This window comes from Pan troglodytes, chromosome 1, assembly GCF_028858775.2.
Source record: "Pan troglodytes isolate AG18354 chromosome 1, NHGRI_mPanTro3-v2.0_pri, whole genome shotgun sequence".
Classification (NCBI taxonomy): domain Eukaryota; kingdom Metazoa; phylum Chordata; class Mammalia; order Primates; family Hominidae; genus Pan; species Pan troglodytes.
The window spans coordinates 47119050-47142941 of NC_072398.2; the positions used below are offsets into that span (position 1 = coordinate 47119050).

At 43.2% G+C, this 23892-nt stretch overlaps 1 protein-coding gene and 1 non-coding gene across 2 annotated transcripts; both read right to left on the bottom strand.

Annotated features, from left to right (window-relative positions):
• Positions 1 to 665: 665 nt before the first annotated feature.
• Positions 666 to 800, bottom strand: LOC112207293 (small nucleolar RNA SNORA70). Its single transcript, XR_002941725.1, has one exon. It is a non-coding gene; the product is annotated as a small nucleolar RNA SNORA70 (small nucleolar RNA).
• An 8064-nt stretch (positions 801 to 8864) lies between these two features.
• Positions 8865 to 23864, bottom strand: TIMM17A (translocase of inner mitochondrial membrane 17A). The gene is made up of 6 exons (XM_001148565.8): positions 23184 to 23864; positions 21359 to 21458; positions 21165 to 21228; positions 14983 to 15111; positions 13193 to 13303; positions 8865 to 9746 (listed from the first exon to the last, which is right to left on the bottom strand). Exons 1-6 carry the CDS (start codon positions 23207 to 23209, stop codon positions 9661 to 9663), a joined length of 516 nt encoding a protein of 171 aa, XP_001148565.2. The 5' UTR covers positions 23210 to 23864; the 3' UTR covers positions 8865 to 9660.
• Between the last annotated feature and the right edge of the window lie 28 nt (positions 23865 to 23892).

The window sequence follows — 23892 nt, forward strand, 5'->3', positions numbered from 1 at the left end:
CTGGGATTACAGGCATGAGCCACTGTGCCAGGCCAGGAATTATTTCAAGAAGGAAAGGAATCACTGAAGGAAAGAATGAGATGCAAAAAGGAACAGTGAGCAAAAAAAGTAGATAAATTTAAACAACTGTATAAAACAACACTAATAATATACTAATAATGTTTATGTGAGGGAATCAGGATAAAACTAAAATAACAGACTAAAAGTACATAAGAGAGAGGGGTAACTGAAGTTAAAGCATTTTTTTTTTAGGTGGACAGAAAGTAGAATTTATTGGTGAGTATTAAGAGGCGGCAGCACAGTGGAAGCCCTCATGAGTGCAGGACCCGCCACTTATCCAGAGGGCCATGATTGGTAATGTACTTGACCCATCTGGGATGAGCTGCTTCTCAGCCACCATGTCTTCAAATTAATTGGCATTGAACTTGGTGAAGCCCCATTTCTTTGAGATGTGGATCTTCTGGCGGCCAGGAAACTTGAACTTGGCCCTGCGCAGGGCCTCAATCACATGCTCCTTGTTCTGCAGCTTGGTGTGGATGGACATAACTTGGCCAATGTGAACCCTGGCCACAGTGCCCTGGGGCTTTCCAAAGGCACCTCGCATGCCAGTTTGGAGCCTACATTGGGGTAGTGTAAGGTCGGAAACATGAACAGCCATCTGAAAGGACTGTCTCCAAGGTCCCTTAGAGCAACCCATACAACAAACAGGCTGCATACACTACCAAGGAAGCTGCTATTTACAGCCATTGCACACTGGGCCCCCATGAGGAAAGGAACTCAGTCGGCTTAATTGGCTGCAGGAAGTTAAAGCATTCTAAGCTCCTTGTATTATCAGATGGAGAGTAGGGATAAATGTGAGATCTTAAGTATCTGTATTAAAGTTTTAAAGGAAACCACTTAAGTAATATAAATTGAAGACAGTATATAACTCATAAGCCAATAAATGGGGAAATATGTAGTTTAAAAAAAAAAAGCAAAAAACTTGGCCGGGCACAGTGGCTCACACCTGTAATCCCAGCACTTTGGGAAGCTGATGTGGGCAGATCACCTGAGATCAGGAGTTTGAGACCAGCCTGGCCAACATGGTGAAACCCCATCTTTACTAAAAATATAAAAATTAGCCGGGTGTGGTGGCGGTAATCCCAGCTACTCAGGAGGCTGAGGCAGGAGAATCACATGAACCCGGGAGGCGGAGGTTGCAGTGAGCTGAGATTGTGCCACTGCACTCCAGCCTGGGCAACAGAGTGAGACTTTGTCTGAAAAAAAAAAAAAAAGGAAAAGAAAGAGTAAGACAGGATATTATTACTTCAAATCGAGGAGGCAGAAACCTGGGATGGTAAGTAGTTCACAAATACCTAGGTATAAATTGCTTGTTAATGTTCTAGCTCACATGTTGGAGTATTATCTGTCTAATAATACAGTCTCCAAACAAATAAAATAAAAATTGGCTGAGCGCAATGGTTCATGCCTATAATCCCAGCACTTTGAGAGGCCGAGGCAGGTGGATTGCTTAAACTCAGGATTTTGAGACCAGCCTGGCCAACGTGGTGAACCCCTGTCTCTAAGAAAAATACAAAAATTAGCTGGGCATGGTGGTGCATACATGTGGTCCCAGTTACTTGGGAGGCTGAGGTGGGAGGATCACTTGAGCCCAGGAGATCAAGGCTGCAGTGAGCCGAGATCGTGCCACTGCACTCCAGCCTGGGCAACAGAGCAAGACCCTGTATCAAAAAATAAAAAAATTAACAGAACACAAGGGAAAATGGACAAATTCACCAACAGAGTAAGAAACGTTACACGCCTCTCCCAGTAATTAAAGTAATTAACAGATCAGGGAATACCTTTTTTTTTTTTTTTTTTTTTTTTAGAGATGGAATCTTGCTCTGTCACCCAAGATGGAGTGCAGTGGCACAATCTTGGCTCACTGCAACCTCTACCTCCCAGGTTCAAGCCATTCTCCTGCCTCAAGCCATTCTCCTGCCTCAGCCTCCCAAGTAGCTGGGATTACAGGTGCGTGCCACCACGCCCAGCTAATTTTTGTATTTTTAGTAGAGATGGGGTTTCACCATGTTGGCCAGGCTGGTCTCGAACTCCTGACCTCAGGTGATCCACCTTCCTCTGCCTCCCAAAGTGCTGGGATTACAGGTGTGAATCACTGCACCTGGCCTTTTTTTTTTTTTTTTTTGAGACAGGGTCTTGCTCTGTTGTCCAGGCTGGAGTGCAGGGGCATGATCTCAGCTCACTGCAATCTACACCTCCAGGGTTCAAGCAATTCCTGTGCCTCAGCCTTCAGAGTAGCTGGGACTACAGGCATGTGCCACCATGCCTGGCTAATTTTTGTATTTTTTAGTAAAGATGGGGTTTCACCATGTTGGCCAGGCTGGGTGCCTTTCTAACTCCTGGCCTCAAGTGATCCACCCATCTCAGCCTCCTAAAGTGCTAGGATTACAGGCGTGAGCCACTGCACCCAGCCTGTATTTCTATTTACTAGTAATGAACAATGAAATTTGAAATTTAAAAACCAATACCAGGCTGGGCACAGTGGTTCATGCCTATAATCCCAGCACTTTGGGAGGCCGAGGCGGGTGGATCACCTGAGGTCAGGAGTTTGAGACCAGCCTGGCCAACATGGTGAACCCCCATCTTTACTAAAAATACAAAAATTACCCAGGTGCAGTGGCAGGTGCCTGTAATCTCAGCTATTCATGAGGCTGAGGCAGGAGAATCGCTTGAACCCAGGAGGTGGAGGTTGCAGTGAGCCAAGATCACACCACTGCACACCCCAGTCTGAGCGAAGAGCGAGACTAGGTCTAAAAAAATAAAAACAAAAAAACCCCCACAAAAACAACAACAACAACAACAACAAAAAACACCAAAAAACCCAATACTATTTACAAAGCATTTCCTAAAATGAAATATTGAGGTTTAAATATAACAAATTATATGCAGGACTATATGCTAAAATTGCAAAACACAGATAAAACTCAATCCCAATAAAAACCCCAGCAGGATTTTTCGTAGATAACAACAATCTAATTATAAAATTTATAGGGACAGGCAAAGAAACTAGAATAGCCAAAACGATGTTGAAAAAATAAACAAAATTGGAAGACTCATACTCATTTCAAAACTTACTATAAAGCAATGGTGTGACCCTGATGAAAGGTAGACACATACATCAACGGGACAGAATAGAGATTCAAGAAACAGACTTTTGACAAATGTACAAAAAATAATTGCGGGTCACATGTCTTACAATGGACTTATATCACAATATATAAAGAACTCTCAGAACTAAACAGTAAGAAAAACAATTTTAAAATGTGGCTGGGTGTGGTGGCTCATGCCTGTAATCCCAGCACTTTTTTTTTTTTTTTTTTGAGACGGGGTTTCACTCTATCACCCAGGCTGGAGTGCGGTGGTGCCATCTCGGCTCACTGCAACCTCCGCCTCCTGGGTTCAAGCAATTCTCCTGCCTCAGCCTCCCAAGTAGCTAGGATTACAGGTGCCCACCACCACGCCTGGCTAATTTTTTTTGTATTTTTAGCAGAGACAGTGTTTCACCATGTTGGCCAGGCTGGTTTCAAACCCCTGACCTCAAGTGATCCGCCCATCTCGACCTCCCAAAGTGCTAGGATTAAAGGCGTGAGCCACCATGCCCGGCCTGTGATCCCAGCATTTTGGGAGGCCGAGGCGGGCAGATGGCTTGAGTTTAGGAGTTCGAGACCAGCCTAGGCAACATGGTGAAAACCTGTCTCTACAAAAAAATACAAAAATTAGCCAAGCTTGGTGGCATGTGTCTGTAGTCCCAGCTACTCAGGAGGCTGAGCGGGAAGGATTGCTTGAGCCCAGGAGGTGGAAGTTGCAGGCGGGAGCCAAGATTATACCACTGCACCAATGCTCCAGCATGGGTGATAGAGCCAGACCCTGTCTCAAAACAAAACAAAACAAAAACAAAAGCATGAAAGATTTGAACAGACACATCACTAAAAAAGACACACAGATGGCAAACAGATGAAAGGATGGACATCATTAGTCATTAGAGAAAGGAAAATTAAAACCACTATGCACCTATCGGAATTGCTAACATAAAAAAAAAATGGCACTACCAAGTGCCAAGGATACACAGCAGCCAGAACTCTCATAGGTTGCTGGTGAGAGCGTAAAATGATACAATTTGGGAAACAATTTGGCATTTTCTTATAAAATTAAACATATACTTGCCTTACAACCTAGTGATCCTATTTATTTTACCCAAGATAAATGAAAACATGTTCACACAAAAACCAGTAAGTAAATGTTTATAGCAACTTTATGAATAATCATGAAAAATTGGAAATAACTCCAATGTCCTTCAACTGGTGAAGAGATGAATAAACAAGGGTACATCTGCACAATGGAATAAAAAGGAACAAATGATTGATTCACATACCATCATGAAAGAATTAAATGCACTTTGCTAAATGACAGAAACTAGATCCAAATACTACATGTCGTAAGATTCCATTTATCTACTGAAAAGATAAAACTACAGACAAAAAACACACCAGTAGTTGCCACGGGTTGGAAGGAGTAGGGAGAGGGGTTGGCTATAAAAAGGCAGCATGGGCCGGGAACAGTGGCTCACACCAGTAATACCAGCCCTTTGGGAGCCCAAGGTAGGAGGATTGCTTGAGCTCAGGAGTTCGAGACCAGTCTGGGCAATATAGTGAGACCTGGTCTCTACTAAAATTAAAAAAAAAAAAATTAGCTGGGCATGGTGGCACACGCTTGTAGTCCCAGCTACTCAAAGGGCTGAGGCAGGAGGATTGCTCAAATCTGGGATGTCAAGGCTGCAGTGAGCCCTGATCACACCACTGCATGCCAGCTTGGGCAACAGAGCAAGACCCTGTCTCAGAAAGAAAAGAAAAGAAAAAGGCAGCATGAAGACATTTTGGGAGTGATGTGATTGTAGTTTAAGATTATCTGTGTGAAACTGTGGTGGTGGGTAGCCATCTCTAAGCATTTATCAAAATTAACTGAACTGTACCCCATAGTGAATTTTACTGAATGTAATTTAAAAATCAACCAAGATGTGGAGAGAAAGATGGAATGAAGTCTGGGGAAATGAATACAATCACATTGCAAATGAATTGCATAACCACACTGAAGAGAGTGGGGGAGAAAGGAATATAATTAAATAGCTTTGGAACATGTTTTGAATAGATACTGAAGACTGAAAACAACTGTGTACAAACACTATTCTAGCTGGCAAATCCATTTCTCAGAGCTATGGTTTACTAAGTCCAAAATATATGTAACCAGGATTGAACAAATGAGCAAATTATTATAATGAGAAGCCAGGTTTCTTGCTGTTACAACTAAGAGAGACAGCTAGAATGAATCCTGTGGTGCCAGATTGAAGTTGGAGGGACTTAGTTTTTGTTTTATAACACAAGGACAGATACAGAAATAAACAGAAGTTTATGTGCATGGATTATATACTACATATTTCCTAGCTTTATGCACTGAAAAGGACTAGAATATGTCAAACATAGGGAAAAGGAGGGAAAATATCCAATAATTATTTGTCTTATTAGCTAAAGATGTTAGCCATTGTCAATTTTCTTGTTTTGTTTCTGTTTTTGAGACAGAGTCTCTCGCTCTGTCACCCAAGCTGGAGTGCAGTGGCGCGATCTCAGCTCACTGCAAGCTCCGCCTCCCAGGTTCACGCCATTCTCCTGCCTCAGCCTCCCAAGTAGCTGGGACTACAGGCGCCCGCCACCACGCCCGGCTAATTTTTTGTATTTTTAGTAGAGATGGGGTTTCACCATGTTAGCCAGGATGATCTCAATCTTCTGACCTTGTGATCCACCCGCCTCGGCCTCCCAAAGTGCTGGGATTACAGGCATGAGCCACTGCGCCCGGCCCTCAATTTTCTTGTTTTTGAGACAGGGTCTTGCTCTGTTGCCCAGGCCGGAGTGCAGTGGTGCGATCTCAGCTTACTGCTCCCTCCATTTCCCAGGATCAAGGAATCCTCCTGCCTCAGCCCCTTGAGTAGCTGGGGCTACAAACATATGCCACCATGCCCAGCTAAATTTTTTGAATTTTAGTAGAGACAAGGTCTCATCCATGATCTAACAGACTGAATAGAATTTATTATTATTATTATTTGAGGCCAGATGCGGTGGTTCATGCCTGTAATCCCAGCACTTTGGGAGGCGGAGGCGGGCAGATCACCTGAGGTTAGGAGTTCGAGATCAGCCTGACCAACATGGTGAAACCTCAAGTCTCGACCCCAAGTGATCCGCCCGCCTCCGCCTCCCAAAGTGCTGGCATTACAGGCATGAGCCACTGGGCCCAGCCTGAATAGAATTTGGACAATTAATTTTAACTATAAGTAACATGCCACAGGGTGGAGCTATGACCATGCTTTCATAATTTGCAGACATTTCCTATGTGAAAAACAGATGCACTTTCAATAGCAGGTGCAACTGTACCCATGTCTTCCAAACCCTGATTCAGAAATCCACTATTTCGGCCAGGCACAGTGGCTCACGCCTGTAATCCCAGCACTTTGGGAGGCCGAGGTGGGAGGATTGAGTCCAGGAGTTCAAGACCAGCCTTGACAATGTGGCAAAACTCTGTCTATTTAAAGAAAGTGCTGGCCAGGTGCAGTGGCTCATGCCTGTAATCCTAGCACTCCATCTCAAACAAACAAACAAAAAAAGACAGAGTCTTGTTCTGTTGCCCAGGCTGAAGTGCAGTGGCATAATCATAGGTCACTACAGGCTTGACCACCTAGACTCAAGGGATCCTCCCGCCTCAGCCTCCCAAGCAGCCGGTACTACAGGTGTGCACCCTATCTCTGGCTAAATTTACATTTTGTAGCTAGCGTCTCACTATGCTGCCCAGGCTAGTCTCCAACTCCTGACCTCAAGCGATCTTCCTGCTTCAGCCTCCCAAAATGCTGGGATTATGGGTATGAGCCACCATCCCCAGCCGAATTGTTTAATAAATATTCTAAAACTAAATTTGGTATACTAGAGTAGAGCTCAAGATAAAAAGTAAAAAAACTAAATTGTTTTAATAACTGAAATAAATAACTGGAGAAACAAGCAGATTAGGAAGGAGGTTTTCCCTAGGTCTTTACTGGAATAGTGAAGTTAGTTTCTCACTTTTAAGGTTGAAATGCCCATCAGAAATACCCCATCTGTTTTGCTTTGTATCTGACATCTTGTGCCAAATTGGCATGCAATAGTGGATTACTTTTTTGTTTTGAGACAGTCTGGCATTGTTGCCCAGGCTGGAGTGTAGTGGCGTGATTTTGGCTCACTACAACCTCTTGCCTCCCAGGTTCAAGTGATTCTCCTGCCTCAGCCTCCCAAATAGCTGGGATTATAGGTGCCCGGCACCATTACCAGCTAATTTTTTGTATTTTTAGTACCCACCGGGTTTCACCATGTTGGCCAGGCTGGTCTCGAACTCCTGACCTCGTGATTCACCCTCCTCAGCCTCCCAAAGTGCTGGGATTACAGGCATGTGCCACCGCGCCCAGCACTTTCTTTTATATTTTTGAGACGGAGTCTCGCTCTGTCGCCCAGGCTGGAGTACAGTGGCAAGATCTCGGCTCACTGCAAGCTCCGCCTCCCGGGTTCACACCATTCTCCTGCCTCAGCCTCCAAAGTAGCTGGGACCACAGGCGCCCGCCACCACGCCCAGCTAATTTTTTGTATTTTTAGTAGAGACGGGATTTCACTGTGTTAGCCAGGATGGTCTCGAACTCCTGAGCTTGTGACCTGCCCGCTTCGGCCTCCCAAAGTGCTGGGATTACAGACGTGAGCCACTGCACCCGGCCAGACTCTTGTGTCTTTAAAAAAAAAAAAAAGTTAAACCTAGAACTACCATATGACTCGGTAATCTCACTCTTATGTATATATCCAAAAGAACCAAAAATAGGAGTTGAAACAGATAGTTGTACACCAATGTTCATAGCAGCATAATTCACAATAGCCAAAAGGTAGAAACAACCTAACTGATCAAATAAAATGTGGTATATGCACACTATGGAATATTATTCAGCCATAAAAATAAATTTTGCTACATGCTACTACATGGACCTTAAAACACGCTAAGTCCATTAAGACGGACACACAAAAACAAGTATTTTATGATTCCACTTATATAAGGTACCCAGAAAAGACAAATTCACAGACAGAAAGCAGAATTGTGGTTACTAGTGGTTGTGGCGAGGAAAGAATGGGAAGTTATTATTTAACAGGTACAGAGTTTATGTTTGTGAAGGCTGGACATGGTGGCTCATGCCTGTAATCCCAGCATGGGGTGTGGGAGGCTGAGGCAGGAGGATGGCTGGAAGCCAGGAGTTCGAGGCTGCAGTAAGCTCTGACTGTGCCACTGCATTCCAGCCTGGGTGACAGAGTAAGACACTGTCTCTAAAAACAAAACGGAGTTTATGTTGATGATAATGAGAACATTTTGGGTATACATAATGGTGGCTGTTATACAACATTATGACTGTATTTCAATGCCACTGAATTATACACTTACAAATGGTTAATAAGTATTATTTTATGTATATTTTACCACAGTCGAAAATTCCCAAATTATCCAAACACAATCAGTAATTAAATGCCTACCATATGTATGGCATTGGGCCAAAAGATAAACATGTGTTTACAGTACCCACATGGCTTTGTTCTCCATTTCCCACAGATGCAGGCAAATGTGTAATTAACTAACATCATGCCTCCTGTAGGGCCACATGTCACTTCCAATATCAGGAAAATGACCTGTTCTGAAGTGCTCATCCATTTTCCAGGCCCAACCAGACCCCAAAATACATCGTTTATGCAGAGGACTTGGAACACATTCAAAACAGTACATACTTTATTTTCAAGCATACAAGAAACACTAAACTCTTCCAGTGCCAGTACACTCTCCATGAATTCTTCATATAGAATTGGGTATATTGGAAGCAAGTTGTTTCTGGTGAAATTTCTGATGATCAGGAATCAAGACTCAGTAGCCCTAAAGGAAGAGAGTTTTGTATCCAATATCCTCAAAACCAAGACATAGTATATTTTACTTTCAAAGTAAACTACAAACATTTTACCATATCCTTCAATCCATAAAGCATCTCACTGTGAAATGATCCATGTTGACTCTGCATAATTCTCAGAAGTCACTTCAAGTGATGAGGGACTAACTATAAAACATGCATTATTTGAAGTACATGAGCATGAAACGTCGAAGTCTACAACTTATCTTAAAAGAAAGAGTAAGTTCCACCAGCTTTTTATTGTTTGAGTAACAGAACACACAAAACCAGGCAGAGAAGTCCGCAAGGAGATGATGATCATATTTCACTGTTTTTTGGCCCTTTGGTCCTTCATCTTTCAAGCACTTACTGTATTTTCCTTTAGCGATTTAAACATTTATTTTGATCACAAATGCAATTCAAGTGTGAATAAATAAACGTATTATCTTTTAGCACCCTTCCCCGCTTGTTCCTTTAAATAGAAAAAAGTGCTAAATGTCTCTTTATAGCCTATTGGCCATAGCTGTCCCACCTATGGTTTTAAAAACAGACTGTAACTTGATCTTCTGAAATCCTTCTCGAACTACAACTCGTTCTGTTAAAGAAATCCTAGGAAAGAAGTCCTACTGATATTGTCGATAGTCTCCAAAAGGTGAGGAAGGTAACTGAGTTGGAGGCAACTGGGAGGGGTCTTCTGCAAACTGAGGACCTGCAAGTGAGAAATAAAAAGGATTTAAAAATTAAAAAGAACAAATCTCTATAGAGTAATCAATCAACAACAACAAAAATGTGCTAAATTAAAGCTATAACCCTAAATTTCTTTATAGATCTGCCTAATTCCCATAAGAGTACTGGAGAACCTTCAAATTTGGTATAACATATGACAGACTGGCTTGCTATGCTCCAGAATGAACAGTTTTCAAACACTATGCTAGGAAAGTCAGACGGATTAATTATAGCAAGAAGCAAACTTCAAGTTTTTAAAGCAACTGCTGTAACAAGCTGCCATATATCAAGATTAGAAGAGTTTCTCCCACTTCTTGTCATATTTTTCAGTAGCTATTTAAAATTATTTTCACAAAGTATAAGTATCTTAGTCATGTTTTAAGAGAACTTGGTAATCCAATTTATATAACCAATTAAGTAGGGAATGAGCTCTGAAATGGGAAGACACCCCCTAGCTTGCTGTAGAACAAAGTCTTGCAGTTTTCATTTTCAAAGGATAGGAGAGCCTGTGAACTAAGAAAAACAAAGTGGCTTAAAAAAAAAAAAAAGACTTTTAGGGGATGAATCAATCTTTTCTCCTTTAAGAAAAACTGAAGTAGACTAAAAAATATCTGGAAGGAAGAGAGAAAGAGGGCAGTGGTAGAATTCTCTGAAGTTTTCAAAGTGTTTCACTCATATATTTTTACTTCACTATAAATGCAACTATCTGTTAATTACAGAAAACTTGAGAAGATACTGGGTAAAAAAGATAAGCCGGGGCCGGGCGCGGTGGCTCTCGCCTGTAATCTCAGCACTTTGGGAGGTTGAGGCAGGCAGATCACCTGAGGTCAGGACAACATGGCGAAACCCCGTCTCTACTGAAAATATGAAAATTAGCCGGGCATGGTGGAGGGTGTCTGTAATCCCAACTACTCAGGAGCTGAGGCAGGAGAATCACTTGAACCCGGGAGGCGGAGGTTGCAGTGAGAAGAGATCGCGCCATTGCACTCCAGCCTGCGAGACAGAGCAAGTCTGTCTAAAAAAAAAACAAAAACAAAAACAAAAAAACCCCAAAAAAAGATAAGCCGATGAAAACCACTGTTGCCATTTACATACAGTTCTGTCTAATCTTTTTTCACTGTTTTAAAAACTTTTTTGCTGGGCGCGATGGCTCACATTCCCAGCACTTTGGGAGGTCAAGGCAGGCGGATCACGAGGTCAGGAGTTCGAGACCAGCCTGACCAATATGGTGAAACTGCATCTCTACTAAAAAATACAAAAAAAAAAATGAGCCAGGTGTGATGTTGCGCACCTGTAGTCCCAGCTACTCAGGAGGCTGAGACAGAAGAATCGCTTGCACCCCGGAGGCGGAGGGTGCAGTAAGCTGAGATTGCACCACTGCACTCCAGCCGGGGTCACAGAGATTCTGTTTCAAAAAAATTAAAATAAATAAATAAAAAGGAGATTCCCTCTGAGGAAAAAAGCCTAAAACAAAGTACTCAAGGCTAATTTCTATGAGACAATGTAACTATTTAAGTTTTTGCTATATCCATTTCTGAATTTCTGTGAATATGGAACTGTTTTGATGTTTTATGTAAAGTCTTTCACACTGAAGCAGTCAAAACAAAATTGGAAAGTGACCATCACAACAGAGTGTTAACTCAGAAGTAAGGAATGAAAAACAAACAGAAGGTGAGAGGGTCTGCAGGGTCATCTAGATTACTCACTGCCATTTAACGAGCAGTGCACTTGAAAATTGTGCCAAAAAGATACTGAATCTCTTGCTAGGTGCCTCAGGGAAATCAAAGCAAATTGGGATGTATGATCTATTCCTAACTTTATGCTGAATCTTTTCCAAGCTCCAAAAATAATTTTCAACATGTCTCACTATTCTACGTATTTCTTTCCTTCCCAAATGCCAGGTCAAATTTTCACTACTATTATCCTCACTATATATATACACACACACACACACATATATATAACATATATAATATACAACATATATAATATATAACATATATAATACATTATATACAACATATAACATACGTATTATATAACATATATAATGTATATAACATAATATATAACATATATAGCATATATATAACATATATGTTATATATATATATATTTTTTTTTTTGAGATGGAGTCTTGCTCTGTTGCCCAGGCTGGAGTGCAATGGCGTGATCTCAGCTCACTGCAATCTCCGCCTCCCAGGTTCAAGTGATTCTTGTACCTCAGCCTCCCAAGGAGCTGGGATTACAGGCGTGTGCCACCATGCCCTGCTAATTTGTATTTTTAGTAGAGACAGGGTTTCACCACGTTGGCCAGGCTGCTCTCAAAACTCCTGACCTCAAGTGATCCACCTGCCTCAGTCTCCCAAAATGCTGGGATTACAGGTGTGAGCCACCGTGCCTGGCCACCTCACAATATCTTTCTGCATCCTTCCATTGTCAAGGGATATTTTCATTTAGACACTGAAATTTTTTTTTAAGAGATGGGGTCTTGCTCTGTTGCCCAGGCTGGCCTTGAACTCCTGGGGTCAAGTGAGTGGCCTCCTGAGTAGCTGGAACTACAGGAATGCACCATCTTGATAGAAGTTTTCTGTTTGTTTGTTTCATTTTGAGACAGAGTCTCGCTCCATCGACCAGCCTAGAGTGCAGTGGTGTGATCTCGGCTCACTGCAACCTCCACCTCCCAGGTTCAACTGATTCTCGTGCCTCCTGAGTAGCTAGGACTATAGGTGTGAGCTATTATGCCTGGCTAATCAGCTGAGAGCACATTCTATAACCATGTTAATGATCATTCAGCCCACAATTTAATTATTACCCTATGCATCATATAGGAGGAACAACAGGCAACAAATTAAACCAATATAAAAATTAGCCGGGCTAACACATTTTCTAAGATACTTCTACTGTGAACCCTAAAGTGACCTTCCCAAATATGAGTCACTTTCCACTACTCTCTTCTTCAAAACAAGCAACACTATCTAAAATAAGCTAATTTATCTGTTAATGTGTTAGTCTGTCTCCCCCTACCAGAATGTAAGTCCTTGAGGGCAGGAACTGTCCTGTTCACTACCTAAAACAGTGTCTGGCATGTAGATGTACAATACTAAATTGTCAATTGACCATCATGATTGTTATACATCTGCAGAACCATTCTTCAAGTCCCTTTAAAATGATCAGACATTTCTTGCAAGACATGAGCACTGATAAACCCTAAGTACTATAAAGAAAGATCAACAGCAAATTTATACAAAAAATTTTTGTTCTTGTGGCTAAATATAACATGTTCATTTTTTACCTATTATCACAGTCCTCATGAACCACAGCATATTAATACATACCACACATTTTATCAGACAAAGTATGTTCTTTCTTAACATCAGAAAACCATTCCAAAATGTTTGAGCTATAGTTTTAAGCAAAAAGACTCACCATTGGGAAACTGTGCAGAGGCAAATCTTGTCAACAAGATACCAGCTCCTTCAATTAAAGCTAGGAGAATGCCACCCATTGCGGCTGACCCAACCATGGCCACTGGTCCATCTGAAGACATTAATAACAAAGAGATTATTTTTTACAGAAATCTAGTTTACTGTAAGAGATAGTAAAGAAGAGAACTGTCCATATGGTGACATGCTCCCCCAACTCCCAAACTCTTTCTTATTGCCTAAGACCCAGAGTCAGTAAACTACAGCCACCCACAGTCCACCCACTGCCTATTTTTGTAAATAAAGTTTTACTGAAAGGCCGTAAATCCCAGCACTTTGGGAGGCTGAGGCAGGCAGATCATGAGGTCAGGAGTTCGAGACCAGCCTGGCCAACATGGGGAAACCCCGTCTCTACTAAAAATACAAAAATTAGCTTGATGTGGTGGCGGGCACCTGTAGTCCCAGCTTCTCAGGAGTCTGAGGCAGGAGAATTGCTTGAACCCAGGAAGCAGAGGTTGCAGTGAGCCGAGATTGTGCCACTGCACTCCAGCCTGGGTGACAGAGTAAGACTCCGTCTCAAGAAAATAAATAAATAAATAGGGCCGGGCGCAGTGGCTCACGCCCGTAATCCCAACACTTTGGGAGGCCGAGGTGGGTGGATTACGAGGTCAGGAGATCGAGACCATCCTGGCTAACATGGTGAAACCCCGTCTCCACTAAAAATACAAAAAATTAGCCAGGCGTGGTGGCACACACCTGTAGTCCCAGCTACTCGGGAGGCTGAGGCAGGAGAATCGCTTGAACCCGGGAGGCAGAGCTTGCAGTGAGCCGAGATTGCGCCACTGCATTCCAGCTCGGGCGACAGAGTGAGACTCAGTCTCAAAAAAAAAAAAAAAAAAAAAAGAAATAAAATTAAATAAATAAATAAATAAAGTTTTACTGAAACACAGCCATACTGTTTCGTTTATGTATTATCCATGGCTGCTTTCATGCTATGACAGCAGATTTAGGTAGCTATGACAAAGACCACACAGCCCACAAAGCCTAAAATATTCACTATCTGGCCTTTTACAGAAATAGTTTGCAAATCCCTTGGTCTAAACCACTAAGCTCAAAGGAATTCTCTGTCCTGAGGATCCAGAAGATGGTTCTAAGTTCCTTATTCATAACAACTCTATATGGCAGGTGTAATTATTAATTAACTCCAGATTATTGGTGAAGAAATTACAGCATAAAAAGTTTGGTAAACTGACCAGTCATACAGCTAATTAATGGCAGAACTGGGACCTGAAGTGCTCTCAACCACTGTAATATATGGGTTAGAATTCCATACTCTTTCATTCTCAAATATTCCAAATAAATAGATCCCCTTACTTTTTTTTCAAATCACCATATACTGTATATTTATGCTATGCCAAATTAAACAACGCTCAGTTTTATAATTATTATTATTTTTGAAGCAAGGTCTCACTCTGTTGCCCAGGTGAGAGTGCGGTGGCTCAAGTGATCCTCCTGCCTCGGCCTCATGAGTAGCTGGGACTACAGGCATGCACCAACATACCCAGCTAATTAAAATTTTTTTTTTGTAGAGACCAGGTCTCCCTATATCTGATCTCAAGCTCCTGGACTTGTGCAATCTACCTGCCTCAGCCTCCCAAGTGATGGAATTATAGTCATGAGCCAATGTGCCTGGTCAATAATCAGTTTTATATATTAGAGATGTCATTCAATTGAGGCAGATGAAGTTTTCCTAAAAGTGTGGCTTCTACTAGTATGTCTGTAATGACTACTTACTTCTTGCTGCCAGTATGGCTCCCGTTAAGGCACCACTTGTGATGGAGTTCCAGGGATCTTCCTTTCCTCTGACTTGAACCATACTACAGTCAATCATGGAAAACAGCCCTCCCCAAACTGCAAAGCTACCTATTTTATTGTAAAAAGAAACAAGCAAATACTAATTTAAATTTCATCTTCTATTTAAAATATTATAGTCAAAAACACACTCACTATAGTCTCAAAATTTATAGTCCAAACAAATACATGCAAACACAAGTTTGAATAAACACCGAACAAGAGTTAGAATACTTATCTTTCAAATAAAGCTGGATTGTATTATATCAGCTGGAAAATTAGCAACGGCCCAAAGCCTATAAGAAATAAGCCAGCCAGGTGCCATAGCTCACACCTGTAATCCCAGCACTTTGGGAGGCTGAAGTGGGCGGATCACCTGAGGCCAGGAGTTCAAGACCAGCCTGGCTAACATGGCGAAACCCCGCCTCTACTAAAAATGTAAAAATTAGCCGGGTGTGGTGGCGAGCACCTGTAATCCCAGCTACTGGGGAGGCTGAGGCAGGAGAATCGCTTGAACCCAGGAGGCAGAGGTTGCAGTGAGCCGAGATCGTGCCACTGCACTCCAGCCTGGGCAACAAGAGCGACACTCCATCTTAAACAAACAAAAAAGAAGCCAAGCCTAAAACAGTCAGGCTGCATATGTGTAAAAACAAGCAAATCACCCTTCCAGAACAACGTATCTCTCTGGTTTAAGCAGCAATAAACAAAATCAAACGAGTTACTCTGCTTCCTCTTTCGTTCTTCTTTTCTTTCCTAGCTTTACTTACCTCTATTTTTGGCCTTTCTGCATTATATGTCATTGAGCATCTACTCTATGAAAATCACCGATGGGAAAACAAAAGAAATCCAGCTATTCTGGAATGTATTACAGGTGTAAGCCAATCCATGCTGAAGTGGCAAATGAATGATATAAATAGCTAGAATTATGGAACATCAAAGGGATGGAAATTGCCTGTCCATCCTTTATTCCTCAGATATGAATTTAAAACAACCTTAAATCAGCAGATTACTTTGCACTTAAACTCTATCTAAATACAAAAACAGCCAGGTGCGGTAGCTCACGCCTACAATCCCAGCATTTTGGGAGGCCAAGGCGGGTGGATCATGAGGTCAGAAGATCGAGAGCATCCTGGCCAACATGGTGAAACCCCCGTCTCTACTAAAAAATACAAAAAAAATTAGCCAGGTGTGATGGCGGGCACCTGTAGTCCCAGCTACTCTGGAGGCTGAGGCAGGAGAATGGTGTGAACCCAGGAGGCAGAGCTTGCAGTGAGCCAAGTTTGCACCACTGTGCTCCAGCCTGGGCGACAGAGCGAGACTCCGTCTCAAAAAATAAAATAAATAAATAAATAAATAAATCCAGTGGATAGTACCAGTGGAGTATAGCATAAGCATCCTCATTTTTAGTACAATATTAGACATCACATCCTATGTAAAAATAAACCAGTTATTTCTTCTAACTCAGTAATTCTATGCCCTGGGAGAGAGCTATGACGTCTAGGTATATTAGAATTACCTCACTAAAATTTTCTGACAAGACCCTCCCATTTCCTCATGAGGCTAAAATCTCAGGAGACCCTTCCCCTGAGAATCATTGCCAGAATAAGTTTTGGCTACTAATGAGAATGGAGAATTTGAGTCTAAGCAGGATGAGGAGGAGATCCATAAAGGGTAGCCTGGTGTGAGGATCCAGAGCCAGATGAGGCGAACGTCTATACACCTGGACACCCGAGAACAAGGTTTTAGAGCCTAAGCAAGAGAGAGATTCTCAAGGAAGGCAGCCTGGCATGGAGTGTCAGAGTATACCCTGACAAAGGGCAGCCTGTTGTGGGGTACCATAGCCCAAGCAGGTTAAGAAGGCAGGTATACATATGAAAAGGAAGAAAATAATGAATCCTGTGGGGATGAACTGGAAATACGAGATATCAATATAAACTTGTGATTTTCAATATGTATAGATATACAGAAATATAGATTGTATACCATTCTTGATTTTTCTTTTCTTTTAAAAAATTTTTTTGTAGAGAGGCATTCTCTCTAAGTTGTCAAGGGTGTTGAACTCCTGGGCTCAAGCCATTCTCCTGCCTTGGCCTCCCAAAGTGCTGGGATTACAGGTGTGAGCTACCACTTCTGGCCCTAAATACCATTCTCAACTAAAAGGAACTGGGGCTCTTTGGAGAAATGGCTACAACAGGAAAAGCTGCCCTGCCCACAGCTAGGGCATGAAAAGTACAAGATGAGCCTGAAACGTCTTCTTCCAAAATGCAGGAAAGTGGTCAAAGAGTAACAGGGACATGTCAAAATCCTATCTTATTTTCTCTATGAAAATATAAGACCTGGGCTGGGCCGGATGGCCCACGCCTGTAATCCTAGCACTTTGGGAGGCCAAGACGGGTGGACTGCCTGAGCTCAAGAGTTCGAGACCAGCCTGGGCAACATGGTGAAACCCCATCTCCACTAAAATACAAAAAACTTAGCCAGAAGTGGCAGCATGCGCCTGTAATCCCAGCTACTTGGGAGGCTGAGGATGGACAATTGCTTGAACCGGACAGATGGAAGTTGACGTGAGCCGAGACCGCACCATTGCACTCTAGCCTGGGCAACAAGAGCGAAATTCCGTTTCAAAAAAAAAGAAAATATAAGACCTAAGTCCGGGCGTGGTGGCTCGTGCCTGTAATCTCAGCACTTTGGGAGGCTGAGGTAGGCGGATCACCTGAGGTAGGGAGTTCAAGACCTGCCTGACCAATATGGTGAAACCTCGTCTTTACTAAAAATACAAAAATTATCCTGGCTGTGGTGGCGCATGCCTATAATCCCAGCTACTGAGGAGGCTGAGGTGGGAGCATCACTTGAACCTGGGAGGTGGAGGTTGCAGTGAGCCAAGACTGTGCCACCACACTCCAGCCTGGGTGACCCTATCTCAAAAAAAAAAAAGAAAGAAAATATAACACCTTTCAGAACACAACTATGATTTTCCCATACTGCCTGTCCCTCCCTGCACCTTGATCTGAATACCTTAGCAAATGCTCACCAAATTAATAAAATCATCATCCTAGTATTTTTAGAATTTAAAATACCATAAAAACTTCTCAATAGCTTCCTAAAAAAGGCTCACCTCCAGGATTTGAAATGGATAATTCCAATTCACTCATATCACCACTCACTCTTCCTCTATTTCACCGTGCTTTGTAAGAAAAAAATAAACTCTTCCAGTTTTTCCCTATTACCAACATCTACATTAGCATGGAGCATTTGTCACAACTAATGACCCAATATTGACACATTACTATTTTTTTTTTTTTGAGACAGAGTCTTGCTCTGTTGCCCAGGCTAGAGTGCAATGGCACAATCTCAGCTCACTACAAACTCCGCCTCCCGGGCTCAAGCGATTCTTCTCCCTCAGTCTCCCGAGTAGCTAGGATTACAGGTGCCTGCCACCACACCCAGCTAATTGGTGTATTTTTAGTAGAGACGGGGGTTTCACCATGTTGGCCAGGATGGTCTCGAACTCCCGACCTTAGGTAATCTACTGCCTCAGCCTCCCGAAGTGCTGGGATTACAGGTGTGAGCCACTGTGCCCGGCCGACACATTACTATTAACTGAAGTCCATACTTAATTCAGATTTCCTTAGTTTGCTAATGTCCTTTTTCTGTTCCACAGTACCACATTACATTTATTTTTATTTATTTATTTATTTATTTTGAGACAGAGTCTCGCTGTCACCCTGGCTGGAGTACAGTGGCGTGATCTGGGCTCACCGCCACGTTCTGCCTCCCGGGTTCAGCCATTCTTGTGCCTCAGCCTCCCAAGGAGCTGGGACCACAGGCGCCCGTCACCATGCCCGGCTAATTTTTTTTTGTATTTTTTTTTTTTTTTTGTATTTTTAGTATTTTTAGTAGAGATGGGGTTTCACCGTGTTAGCCAGGATAGTCTCGCTCTCCTCACCTTGTGATCCGCCTGCCTCGGCCTCCGAAAGTGCTGGGATTACAGTCGTGAGCCATCACGCCCGGCCTACATTTAGTTTTTAATTTTATTTTTTATTTTTTGAGACAGCGTCTCACTCTGTCACCCAAGCTGGAGTCCAATGGCACAATCTTGGCTCACTGCAACCTCCACCTCCTGGGTTCAAGCGATTCTCCTGCCTCAGCCTCTTGAGTAGCTGGGATTACAGGCACGTGCCACTATGCCCAGCTAATTTTTGTATTTTTAGTAGACATGGGGTTTCACCACGTTGGCCAGGCTGGTCTCAAACTCCTGACCTCGTGATCCACCCGCCTTAGCCTCTCAAAGTGTTGGGATTACAGGCATGAGCCACTGTGCCCAGCCCTTTTATTTTATTTTTTAGAGACAGAGTCTTGCTCTGTCACCCCGCCTGGAGTACAGTGGTGCAATCTCGGCTCACTGCAAACTCCACCTCCTGGGTTCAAGCGATTCTCCTGCGTCAGCCTCCTGAGTAGCTGGGACTACAGGCATGCACCACCGGGCCCAGCTAATAATTTAGTTGCTATGTCTTCACAGGCTTCTTTTGGCAGTGACAGTTATCTGATGGTATTTTAACTCACTGAAAATGCGTAAGGTGATAGAAGCAGCCTCTCAAAAAACAAGCAAAAACCTATATGGCTGCTGCATATACTAGAGGTTCTGGGTTTGGTGTGAACTTTTTAATACCACTCATCATTCTTGAATAACACAATAACCACCAACACGAAAACAAAGAGAAATTAGTTACTAATTACTTTCCAGGGTAGATAATTCTTACACAGGGAACAAAGGAAAAAGATACAACATTACCTCAACCCTCAGGAACTAAATTTCCTCATCTGGAAAATGGGAGATAATAATAGTACTAACTTCTTCATTACTGTGAGAGTTAAGAAAAGCAAAGAGAAGATTATTTTGATACCCAAAACATCTAAGGAACGACTGAAGTATTAAGATTTTTTCATGTCTTATATACGGTCTCTCCAATCTAACTATACCCTTGTGTTGTTTGTTTTTGTTGCTGTTTGAGACAGGGTCTCTGTCACCCAGGCTGGAGTGCAGTGGTGCAATCTCACTGCAGCCTCAACCTCATGGGTTCAAGTGATCCGTCCATGTCAGCCTCCCTAGTAGCTGGGACCACAGGCACATGCCCCAACACCTGGCTAATTTTTCCATTTTTCTGGGTAAATGGGCAGCCATGCTGCCCAGGCTGGTCTCGAACTCCTGAGCTCAAGCTATCTGCCTAACTCAGCCTCCCAAACTGCTGGGATTATTGGCGTGAGCCATTGCGCCCAACCCTGACTATACCTTTGTAAGTGAATATAACCTACAAACATTTTTCGTCACCTCCCTTTTCCCAGCTTCTGAATAACCAAGTTTACAAAGTACAATGAATAGAATCTTTTCAAATTTTCCAATGACCTCTGCACAATGTCCCAAAGCCAACCTTGGAGAAGAGCCCAATCGGCTTGATGGGTTTCTCCTGCATGAAACCCCAATCCTTCAGATCACATTCTCTTCAGCTTTATGTTACCTCAGAAGCTATCGGTCCTGACTCACGAACCTGAGGTTTTTTTTTTTGAGACGGAGTTTCGCTCTTGTTGCCCAGGTTGGAGTGCAATGGCGTGATCTTGGCTCACTGCAACCTCCGCCTCCCGGGTTCAAGTGATTCTCCTGCCTCAGTCTCCTGAGTAGCTGGGATTACAGGCATGCGCCACCAAGCCCAGCTAATTTTGTATTTTTAGTAGAGATGGGGTTTCTCCATGTTGGTCAGGCTGGTCTCAAACTCCTGACCTCAGGTGATCTGCCCACCTCGGCCTCCCAAAGTGCTGGGATTACAGGCGTGAGCCCCGTGCCTGGCCTCACACCTGAGCTTTAAATAACTGTCTTTCTTCTGGAGAAGGAAAAAAAAAAAAATCACCGAGTGTCTGAAGGACAGAGACAAGATTTTCAAATGGGTATCATAATTCAGGTTAATTTTTCAAACAAACTACAAATCAAGAAGAAACTATAGGGATATATGTTTGTGACAAACTGTTAAACCAAACTAAAATCACTAATTGTTGTAATCTAAAAATAAAAATAGCTCCATCTTCAAAGGAACAGAAAAAAATAGTTCAGTTAAAATGAAAATTCTGCTTACCTCCTAACTGTGGAGCCCTGGTTTTAATAGCTGTCAAACTCCCTCGTAGTCTGTGGTTTACTCCCTATAACAAAAAAAAGGAAGCAACAAAGAATATATTAGAAGTACATTTCTAAGCCACTGATGGGACCACCAGTAATATCATCAAACCCAAGTTGCAAGTGATGATAAAATAAGACCATTCACCCACTTACCACTGGAGAATTGCGAAAACCTTTGATTGCTTGAAAGATACCACCACCAATGGTACCCATCGTAAAGGCTCCACCACAGTCATCCACAATTCGCCATGGGCTAAGAACAGGGGGGAAGAAAGACCATATTTCTCATTCACAAACCATAAAATCTTCTTTGCCAATACAGTAAGGATTATAATGGAACAGATTATACTGCAGGGCCCACTGCAACCAATAAATATTTGGCCTATAAAATGACTTGAGGAAATGCTGTAATCAAACAGGGCAGTCAAAAAATCAAAGCAGTTTTGACTACAAAGATAACCAGGTAACTGATTATATTGTTTCAGGGCATATGTACTAAGAGAAAGCAAAGGGGCTACCTAATGATTTAGTAAATGAAAACCCATTATTTTTCTAAGTTTTTTTTTTTTTTTGAGATGGAGTCTCACTCTGTCATCCAGGCTGGAGTGCAATGGCGCAATCTTGGCTCACTGCAACCTCCATCTCCTGGGTTCAGGTGATTCTCCTGCCTCAGCCTCCCAAGTAGCTGGGACTACAGGCGCGTGCCACCATGCCCGGCTAATATTTGTATTTTTAGTAGAGACGGGGTTTCACCATACTGGCCAGGCTGGTCTTGAACTCCTGACCTCGTGATCCGCCTCGGCCTTCCAAAGTGCTGGGATTACAGGCGTGAGCCACCACGCCCGGCCTTATTTTTCTAAGATCTTTAACTCAACATAGTTAAATATTTTAACTCTCTGCTAACCTGTGTCATTATAGTACATCAAACAGCTATTTACAGTGTGCTGAGTCCTACATATCTGAGCACAATCCAGAATGGAGGATAACTGCTTTGAAGAAGATAAGTTTGAAGAGCCAGGAGACCCTAAAACTTATATTTTGTATGCCATTTGTGGGAGAGGGGAACATAAAACATGCAACAAGGCTAGGATACCAGAGTAATAATTTAAGGTCCTGGGCACTTTCACAATTTGAGGACATCTTGGTTGTTGCTCTTACACAATAAAACAAATGATTAACCGAAATATCAAGATTTGATTTTTTACCTATGACCCTAGAAACTTTAAACTCTGGCAACCTGAGACTTCTGACAGCAATTACATCGTTTTATAATTATCTATGTGTCTGGTTTATTCATACACAATAAACGCTGGATGTAACAATGAATTTCTGTCCATGGCTTTTCAGAGAACACATGCTATTATTACCTCTTCCTATTTCCCAGGTAATTTTTGTCCCCCTCTACCGTCAAGAAAGAATTCCAAGAAGAAAAACAAGGCCCCACGCAATAAAGAAGCTTATCCAGACCCCTTGGCTAAAATCTATGTTCCATTCATTTAAAATGCTTCACTCTGTGGACACATATCATGATACAAGTAAAACCTCAAGAATGACACTCTCTGAGATGCCTATTCTTCAGTTCCTCAACGCAGGAACTGAGCAAGGCGAGACGGAGGGACGCGCCCAAGGTCACCTCGACGAACAGAGGGGATTATAACTGGCCCCGCATAAAGTCGATTACGCCCTGCATTGGGAGGAGGTTCCGAGGTTCTATCAAACTCAAGTCTGGACCTCTTTACCATCCATCACAAGGTCACACGGGTGCTGGGTTGGGAGAGGGAGGCTCACGCGGCCGGGGAGGTACTGAGTACAGGGCTAAGAAGCCGACTGGCCGCGAAAGACCGCACTGCCCAGTTACCAGGCCCAAGTCGACGAGGCTGCGGTTGAGTCTGGCTTGCACCTTGGGAGCCTGCACAAGGGAGAAGGAGGGCAGTGGGCAGGGGAGCAAGAGAAATGCAAAGACAGCGGTGAAGCTCACCAAGGCTCTCGCGCGTACTCCTCCATCTTGACTCCAATGCCGCGAGTGATGCCGGGCAAGCTGGGCGGAGCCTGACCCCAGAGGCGGAAGTGATCCCGAGAGGAGGGCGTTAAGGTCTATGAGCATTGGTTCACCATTTCCCGCTGCAGCCAATGGGAGCCAGGACTCCTGTGGCCAGCGTGTGGTTGGGGCATTGGCCGCGGCGTGGCGAGACTGGCCCTGCCCACGTCCTCAAAGGCCGCGAGTCCCGGCTGTGTGGGCGGGGGGCTACCAATGACGGAGTCACGCTACCCGGTTACCAGAGGTTCCGTGGACTGAAATCAACGCGATACTGCCTAAATACGCTTCTTTCTTTTCCTTCCCTTCCTCCTTCCCTTCCTCCTTCCCTTCCCCCTTTCCTTTTCTTCTCTCCTTCCTTCCTTCCTTTTTCTTTCTTTCTTTTTCTTTTCTTCTTTTTTTTTTTGAGACGGAGTCTGGCTCTGTCGCCCAGGCTGGAGTGCAGCGGCGAGATCTCGGCTCACTGCAACCTCCGCCTCCCGAGTTCAAGCGATTCTCCTTCCTTAGCCTCCTGAGTAGCTGGGACTACAGGCGGGCGCCACCAGGTCCGGCTAATTTTTATGTTTTTTTAGTAGAGACGGGGTTTCGCCATGTTGATCAGGCTGGACTCGAACTCCTGACCTCGTGATCCGCCCACCTCGGCCTCCCAGAG

Bases quoted from the DNA above. Each gene is read 5' to 3' on its own strand.
- TIMM17A (XM_001148565.8), bottom strand. From the start codon at position 23,209: ATGGAGGAGTACGCGCGAGAGCCTTG. The intron at 21,459-23,183 runs GTGAGCTTCACC...CCCTGTTCTTAG, and splicing joins GAGTACGCGCGAGAGCCTTG to CCCATGGCGAATTGTGGATG. The intron at 9,747-13,192 runs GTGAGTCTTTTT...TCTCACTTGCAG, and splicing joins CTCTGCACAGTTTCCCAATG to GTCCTCAGTTTGCAGAAGAC.